This window comes from Paroedura picta, chromosome 1 (genome assembly GCF_049243985.1).
Source record: "Paroedura picta isolate Pp20150507F chromosome 1, Ppicta_v3.0, whole genome shotgun sequence".
NCBI classification, from domain to species: Eukaryota; Metazoa; Chordata; class Lepidosauria; order Squamata; family Gekkonidae; genus Paroedura; species Paroedura picta.
The window spans coordinates 137,205,328-137,214,764 of NC_135369.1; the positions used below are offsets into that span (position 1 = coordinate 137,205,328).

General features: G+C 41.8%; 1 protein-coding gene across 1 annotated transcript in view; it reads right to left on the reverse strand.

Moving 5' to 3' along the window:
* The window catches only part of LOC143821368 (uncharacterized), a 33,807-nt gene extending 25,055 nt beyond the window's left edge, over positions 1–8,752 (reverse strand). Inside the window, exons 1-2 of the mRNA XM_077305255.1 lie at positions 8,701–8,752; positions 6,157–6,295 (exon numbers count right to left, since the gene is read on the reverse strand). Of these exons, the coding sequence (XP_077161370.1) occupies positions 6,157–6,275 (119 nt within the window). The 5' untranslated portion in view covers positions 6,276–6,295; positions 8,701–8,752. The remainder of the gene's footprint in view (positions 1–6,156; positions 6,296–8,700) is intronic.
* Between the last annotated feature and the right edge of the window lie 685 nt (positions 8,753–9,437).

The window sequence follows — 9,437 nt, forward strand, 5'->3', positions numbered from 1 at the left end:
TTGTGGAAGTAACTGGTGGCGAAAAGACAGTCCGATGCTGTAAAGATTTTTATTCCATAGGAACCTGGAACATCAGATCCATGAATCAAGGCAAGCTGGACGTGGTCAAACAAGAGATGACAAGACTGAACATCGATATTTTAGGAATCAGTGAACTAAAATGGACAGGAATGGGTGAATTTAATTCAGATGACCATCAGGTATACTACTGTGGACAAGAATCTCGCAGAAGAAATGGAGTATCCTTCATAATCAATAAGAGAGTAGGAAAAGCAGTCTTGGGATACAATCCCCAAAATGACAGAATGATCTCAGTTCGAATCCAAGGCAAACCATTCAACATCACAGTAATCCAGGTCTATGCCCCAACCACTGCTACTGAAGAGGATGAAGTTGACCAGTTCTATGAAGCCCTACAACACCTTCTAGAAGCAACGCCAAAAAATGATGTGCTTATCATCATGGGGGATTAGAATGCTAAAGTAGGAAGCCTGAAGATAACCGGGATAACAGGCAAGTTTGGCCTTGGAGTACAAAATGAAGCAGGGCACAGGCTGGTAGAATTTTGTCAAGAGAATACAATGGTCATAGCAAACACTCTTTTCCAACAACCCAAGAGACGACTCTACACATCGACATCACCAGACTGTCTACACAGAAATCAGATTGACTATGTGCTCTGCAGCCAAAGATGGAGAAGTTCTATACAGTCAGTAAAAACAAGATCAGGAGCTGACTGTGGTTCAGATCATCAGCTTCTTGTTGCAAAATTTAGGCTTAAATTGAAGAAAGTAGGAAAAAGCACTAGGCCACTCAGGTATGAACTAAATCATATCCCTGACGAATATACAGTCAAGGTAACAAATAGATTTAAGGAATTAGATCTGATAGAGTACCTGAAGAACTATGGACAGAGGTTCGCAACATTGTACAAGGGGTAGCAACTAAAAGCATCCCAAAGAAAAAGAAATGCAAGAAATCAAAATGGCTGTCTGGAATTCCAGAGAAAAGCTAGAAGAGATAAGAATGCCTTCTTAAATGAACAGTGCAAACAAATAGAAGAAAACAATAGAATGGGGAGGACCAGAGATCTTTTCACGAAAATTGGAGATATGAAGAGAATGTTTCATGCAAAGATGGGTATGATAAGGGACCAAAATGGCAGGGAGCTCGCAGAAGCAGAAGAGATTTTAAAAAGGTGGCAAAATTATACAGAAGAACTATACAAGAGCGAGCTTAACATCCCTGATAACCACAATGGGGTAGTTACTGACCTGGAACCAGACATCCTGGAATGTGAAGTCAAATGGGCCTTAGGAATTCTGAGCAACAATAAAGCTAGTGGTGGTGACAGCATTCCAGTTGAACTATTCAAAATCTTAAAAGACAATGCAGTAAAAGTGCTACATTCAATATGCCAGCAAATTTGGAAAACTCAACAATGTCCACAGGATTGGAAAAGGTCAGTTTACATTCCAATCCCAAAGAAGGGCAATGCCAAAGAATGTTCAAACTACCGCACCATTGCCCTCATTTCTCATGCTAGCAAAGTTATGCTCAAAATTTTACTAGCTAGGCTCCAGCAATATGTGGACCGAAAACTTCCAGTAGTACAGGCAGGATTTCAAACAGGCAGAGGAACTAGAGATCAAATTGCCAACATAAACTGGATCATGGAGAAAGCTAGGGAGTTCCAGAAGAAGATCTACTTCTGCTTCATTGACTATGCTAAAGCCTTTGATTGTGTGGAGCACAACAAATTGTGGCAAGAGATGGGAATACCAGAGCATCTTATTTGTCTCTTGAGAAACTTATATGCAGGTCAAGAAGCAACAGTGAGAACTGAACATGGAATCACTGATTGGTTCAAAATTGAGAAAGGAATTCGGCAAGGCTGTATACTGTCACTTTGCCCATTTAACTTGTATGCAGAGCACATCATAAGAAAGGCGGGATTAGAGGAGTCACAAATTGGGATCAAGATTACAGAGAGAAATATCAACAACCTCAGATATGCAGATGATACCACTCTAATGGCAGAAAGAGAAACTAAAGAGCCTGTTGATGCGGGTGAAGGAGGAGAGTGCAAAAGTTAGCTTGAAACTCAACATCAAGAAAACAAAGATCATGGCATCTGGCCCTCTTAATTCCTGGCAAATAGATGAGGAAGAAATGGATATAGTGACAGATTTTATTTTCCTGGGCTCCAAGATCACTGCAGATGGGGACTGCAGCAAAGAAATTAAAAGACGCTTGCTCCTGGGCAGGAAAGCTATGGCAAATCTAGACAGCATCCTAAAAAGCAGACATCACCCTGCCAACAAAAGTACATTTAGTCAAGGCTATGGTATTCCCAGTTGCAATGTATGGCCAGATCCTGAAGATGAAACTCAAATACTTTGGCCACCTCATGAGAAGGAAGGACTCCCTGGAGAAGAGCCTAATGCTGGGAGTGATTGAGGGCAAAAGAAGAAGGGGACGACAGAGAATGAGGTGGCTGGATGGAGTCACTGAAGCAGTAGGTGCAAGTTTAAATGGACTCTGGGGAATGGTAGAGGACAGGAAGGCCTGGAGAATCATTGTCCATGGGGTCACAATGGGTCGGTCACAACTTCGCACCTAACAAAATGTGGTTATCTTTCATCTTCCAGCTAAAACACCCATTTTATTCCAAGAATGCTACCAATTTTAGTGAGATAAAAGAGCTGTAGCATGTTACAGCCAATACATTTTTGAACTTAGTATCTCATCAGTTCCCAACCACAATTAAATGTTAACCATATTTGTCATTCACTATTATGGCTTGCATGTTATTTCTCAGACGCATTCTAAGGCTACATTCTCTCCTGCTCTGAGAATTTCCATGCTTTGAGAACTGTACATTCCAGGAGGGTGATGAAAAGATCTATTGGTTGTCATAAAGCCACCACTCCCACAGATCACCAGTGATAAATGATTTACTGTCTATGGGAAAAAATTATTTGATGTGATGTTGAAGCTAAAAAGCTGTTCTTTTTATGCTTGGTAAAGAATTCAAGGACCCTGCTTGTTCAACTCTGAGGTACACTGAATTTTGTACAGTTTATCTCCCTGCAAAAATTCTTCTTTCTGAGACCTTGTGGGAATATATAGCATTAAAAGACAGAAAAGCCTGATGGCAGAGGAAGTTGGGATGAGCCTGCTAGCTTGACAGAAACAATGGATTTCTAGAGGAGACAGTGAAGAGGGAGTGTGGAGAGGTGAGATGGAGTAATGGAGGTACTACAGAGAAATCTGTTCTTTGTAGAAGTTATTTGCAGAGATTATATATAAGGGGTCTTAGAGAAGGAACCAAAATGTTAGATCTTGTTATTTAAATCTCATTGTTTAAACTGTATTAGGAATTTTTATAAGATATTTGAGGTACATTAGGGGAGAAAAGCTGCATAAAAATGCCTAAATAAATAAAATGTAAAATAATAGATAATGCAATTGCTACAATTCTTCAGTTTATTTAAAATACTTTGCATCTGTTGTTTTAGTAATCCTTAAGAACGTCACTTCAATAGGATTGCCAGCCTTCAAATGGGCAAACAAGAAAAAGAAATTGTGGCTCAATAAACCTGGTATGTTTCTGAAGCATTTTTTTCTACTGTAATATTAGTCTTATATTTCAACAGGAGATCAGCATTAAGCCAAGCAAGAAGAAAAGTGTCTTCGATACCTTTAATAGTAATCAATCACAACCAAGGCTGATATCCTAGGTATAAACTAGTTTATTTGGACTTCCTCAGTTGTATAATAATTACATATGATCTCTTTTCTGTTACCCAACAAACTTTGAGCTCTGCCTGAATTTATTGGTATCAAGTGCTTTGAACCATTTAAAAAAAACTTTCCCTCTCTGCAGCTGACAATGGGCAACAGGAGCCCTCTACAAGGATTAGTTTAATGAATACATGTCGAATGGGAGCACCCTAGACTGTGCTGCCCCCACCCCTGTACCTGTGTGATTGTCAGCTCATGAGCATGGGTAGGAAGTCTCTGTGTTAGGCTCTCTTCCCATGATCAAGAGCATTTGAAGAAGAAGAAGAAGAAGAAGAAGAAGAGTTGGTTCTTATATGCCGCTTTTCCCTACCCGAAGGAGGCTCAAAGCGGCTTACAGTCGCCTTCCCGTTCCTCTCCCCACAACAGACACCCTGTGAGGTGGGTGAGGCTGAGAGAGCCCTGATATCACTGCTCGGTCAGAACAGTTTTATCAGTGCCGTGGCAAGCCCAAGGTCACCCAGCTGGATGCATGTGGGGGAGCGCAGAATTGAACCTGGCATGCCAGATTAGAAGTCCACACTCCTAACCACTACACCAAACTGGCTCTCTTTGAAATGCATGTATACTTCCTCTGCATTTCAGCAGTGGTCTCATGAGTCTGTGATTAAGCAGGGGCAGCACCAGAGCACATCTGCCACTTCTGATCCACACATAATTCATTGTATGCCAGAACAGAAAATCTGTAGAGGACTCCTGTCATGCTTAATCTTTAGGATTCTAGTGATGCAGTTTCACAAACTGAAAGTCAGTGCTCGATGGGATTTTCTACAGGCTCACATTGCCTGTGGTGTACCTATTCATTTCTTTTGTCTTGCTATTATCTCTGATCAGATTCTGGCCTAATATGTTCTGAAGGTGTCATGAAAGAAGCAAGGGTAGACATCCCATCTTGGAACAAATAGTGCTTCAATAACCTGAAAAATCTGTTTGACCAGCTGAAAAAAATACCCCAATAACAATTCATTCTATTGATACTACATTTTCAACTCTCTCTGTCCCTGGTTCCTTCCCAAATACAGTAAGTTTTAAATAAAATATTTAAATAAAAGATCTTGTGTGGAAATTGTTGTTCCTCTTGCTCATCCACTGTAACTTGCTACCTCCTTGAACCTTCATAGAATCAGCCTCTCCATCAGATGGCTATCCAGCCTCTGCTTAAAAGTTTCCAGAAATTGAGAACTTACCACCTATTGAGCAAGCCTATTCCACTGAGAAACCGCTCTGTCAGCAACTTCTTCTGGATGTTTAGACAATTTTTTTAAAGTTAATTTCATCCCATTGGTTCTGCTCCATCCCTCTGGGGAACGAGAGAACAACTCTGCTTCATCCTCTACATCAGTGGTCCTCAACCCCCGGTCCAGAGTCTGGTACCGGTCCGTAGATCAGTCGGTACTGGGCCGCGGCTCCTCCTTGTCCTCTTCCCCGGCTGCTGCCTTGAGGGCTGCCCTGCCACTCTGCTGCCAGCTCAACTTTGGTGCTCTCCAGCAGCCACCAAGGCTGGGGCTCCCCCTCAACGTGGCACTGTGCAGCTGCTGCTGGCAGTGCCCCCACAGTGGGCGGCGGGAAGTCAGGGGTGCCAGCAGGAAAGCAAGTGGAGCAGGGGCTCAGGTGGTGGCGGCGTCCCTCGGCAAAAGACTACCCCCCCGGGCCTCAGTAAAATTGTCAAGCGTTGACTGGTCCCCGGTGATAAAAAGGTTGGGGACCACTGCTCTACTTTGCAGTCTTTTAAATACTTGAAGATGGTTATCAGATTCCCTCTCAGTTGTCTCCTTTCCAGGCGAAACAGACCAAACTTCCCCAACGTTTCCTTCATACGTCTTGGTCTCCAAACCCCTCACCATCTTTATCACCCTCCTCTGGACGTGGTTAAGGGGGACATGATTGCTGTCTTTAAGCTTGACACTTGGAGAAGGGGAGCAACTCCTGTTCACAGCCGAGATTAGGACCCTCAGGAATGGTTTTAAACTATATGTAGAATGGTATTGTCTAGATATTAGGAAAACATTTTTCTCAGTCAGAGTAATTCAGCAGTGGAATTGGCTGCCTAAGGAGGTGATGAGTTTCCTCTCACTTGCAGTCTTTAAGCAATGGCTGGACAGATACTTACCCTGGATGCTTTAGGCTGATCCTGTATTGAGCAGGGGGTTGGACTAGATGGCCTGGATGGCCCCCTTCCAACTCTATGATTCTATGAGAACTTCCTATATTTTCTGTTAGAGCTGAGCTATATTCACAAATGAGAATGGTAGTAATTTATATCACAGATTTACTTAACAGAAGAATATTATAAACTTAAGAAAGAATAATACACCTTAAAAATGCCATTGTTGCTAATCACTACGTACTTACATGGACCAGACATCCACTTTGGGTCCATATTTTTTATGAGCCAGGAGTTCTGGGGCTGCATAAGCTGGACTACCACATTGTGTACTTAACAGTTCCTGAGAAAGGCCGTCAAATTTCATTACATTGCTTAGTCCAAAATCTGGAGGGGAAATTAAAATGAAGCATTATTATTACCATTCAGATAAAGAGGACTAGAAACACACCACTACTATACAGTTAACTACAGTAAACAACATTCTAAATAGAGTAAAAAATATATCACAAGTGAAAAGCATGAGAGATTCAGAGAGGGGGATACCATCTCTCCCTTCTGTCATGATTCCAAGTCTCACCATTCACCTGTGGTGAGAGCAAGGCTATTTCTGCATGAGGAAAATGTTCCTGGTCAGTCTTGGCATGCTGGCGACATATATAGCCCCCTCCACATGATGTCGGCAACATCCTGAGGCTCTCCAGTAGCTTGGTTCCGATTTGGCCATTTTTAAATCGCAGTTTTGGGAATCCAGAAAACTGGATTTACCACCCTAAATCACATGAACCACTGGTGAGCCACCAGGGATAAGACTGTATGGCGGGGAAAACACGTGATAATCTCAGCAGCTTTGTCCTGCCCTCACTGCTGCCCTCCCCTCTTCTCCATTTCCTGCTTTGAGTAATTATTTTTTAAATGGTGCGGTCCATGTTGCAGTGGGACTGCAAACCTACATTATCCAAGGTGAAATAAAATATCCTTTAAAGTGTCCACGATATTCTTGGGACCAGGCAAAAAACACAGCCCCGTTTTCATTTTCTGGAGGTCGGAAATGAGTTGAGAAGGGGGGGGGGGAAGCGGGTGTTCCAGCAGCTTTCTACCCATCGTTCAGCCATGTGTGAGCTTACTTTTAAGCCTACCATTAGCACAAAATGTCTTTTTGGGCTTCAGTTACCTGTCCAGACTTCTCACAACTTGGGGAGGCAAAAACAGTCCCATTTACATCTTCTGGAGGTGGGAAATGGAGAGCAGGTGATCTTCTGCTGATCATACAGGGGTTTGACCAGCTTGTTTTAAAGCCAACCATCAGCATAAAATGTCTTATTGGGCTCCAGGGACAATGTGCAGTGTCTCAGAAATCCACCCAGCGAAAAAAATACAAATCTCAAAATGGAGGGGGGGGGTGCTGTATCTGTCTGGCATTTATTCATAGCAATGGGGCAGTGTTGATTTTATTAAAGATGCATTTGTGTTATGGCATTACCACATAGCAACATGGAAGTGCCATTTGTTAAAAAAAATTAATTTGAGGGCCGTGGAGGGGGAAAAGTTTCAGTCCATGAGAGAACTGCTGTGTTGTGATTGGTGGCTTGCTGTGATTTACTCATTCGGTAAACTTTTTAATGCTCACTTGATAACAGTTTTTATTGAAACACAATTAAACACTCTGAAATCCTTCCTCCACACTGATTTCAGGGTACTCATCATTGTACTAAGGGCCACTATGATTCAGGAGAAGGTTTTGAAAACATGGCACCAGAGTAATTGCCACATTAGTCTTGGAGCATAGAACAATGGCCTAGAGGTGCTAACCCTCTTGCTCCTTTTGCTGTTGGCCTTCTCAGATCATAATAGTAGTGATGACACCTGAAAAACAAGCCCATTTCAGCATTTTACTGTTCAAAGGATTAGGGGGAGGGGGAAGTATTGTGTTATAAAACCAATCTCTCCCTCTTTTTTAATGTGCACATGAAAAAGAAGAGTAGGAAGCAAAGAATAAATAGAATGGGGTTTTTAAAAACAAAATTTAGCTGTTGGTTTCATTTTCCCAGCATGTCCAACATTTGTGAAACATAAAGGCTAACATAACACATATGGAGTTTCTATAAATTTAGACAGGGTTTGTCTGAAGGGTTTTTATTAATAAAAACATATTTTCTTGGCTTTGAGCCTAGCCCATGCAATTAAATTGAACATGTAGAAAAAGTGCATGGTAAGAAATCATCCAGGGGATAACAGGAGGCATCTAACATAACTGGGAAAGTGTTGAAAGGGTGTCACTCATGGTGTGAAAACTGAAGCAGGTCCTTTGGCTTCCCCTTTACGGTGCACAACAATCACATCGTCAGTGGATATAATCTCAATCTGGAATTCAGATTACTAAGTAAACTTCATGAAAACAGCAAGATAATGTAGGGGAGTAATACTGAAGTATAAACACACAACCCAGATTAAGAGTGCTGGACCAGGATTTGAAAGGTTCAAATCCCTACTCATGCCATGGAAGCTTGCTGGGTGATCTTGGGCCAGTCATACTCTTTCAGCCAAACCTACCACACAAGGTTGTTGTGAGGACAAATGGAGGAGAGGAGAATGATGTAAGCCACTTTGGGCCCCCACTGGGGAGGAGGGCAGGGTAGGAATGAATGAATTAAATAAACAAACAAACAAACCCCAGCTACTTATTTATTTGGCCATGGTTTATCATATACAGTTATCCCCAAACAATAAAATGTAGACTGACCAAGAAAACCCATTTTAGAGCACAGAATTTACATATGGCTTATACCTACCAACAATTTTGATGCTATTATTTTCATCTAGAAGAAAATTTTCAATCTTCAGATCTCTAAAGAAGCCAAGACAAAAAATCAGCATGAAGATTCCTCTCGTCACCCAAAGTACATAACAGGTAAACCAACTAAGCTTGAGAAGAACATCCCTGACAATAGTCACCATCTGACTAGCCACTAGTAACAGGACATCCAAGAGCACTCCGATAATCCTATTATTTAATAACCAGGGGTGGGGGGAGTTCTGGTGAATGAGAAAACATGCCCATTACTGTGTGACATTTTAATTGTTCGTAGTCTAGGTATTAGCACTTTTGGGACCTGTCAAGTGGTTGAAATTTTTGAATAACAATAAGCTTCCTTTGCAGGATACAATATTGGAGTGTTTCAGTGTATTTTGTAGTGATTTTTGTACAGATCAGTGTTGAGTAGGCATTACTGGAAGCGCAGTGGTGCTACTGTCAATGAAATGTCAAGTGCTGTATCCCAAACAGAGCTTAATTAGCATTTGAATGCATGGAAGTTCAGTGCGTGTCCCTCCATTCTGGTCTGACTCACATTCTAGTGCCTGGAATAACCCAAGCCTAAAGAAAAAAGTCCTTTCTTCTTTTGGCAGATGGAACACATGACTAAAAACAATTCCTCCGCCTACTGCAGCCCAATGAGCCCACCACAATTTCTTCCTAGTGTCCTTCTGAAGATTTAAGTGTCATTAAGCCTTTGTAGCACATGCCAGT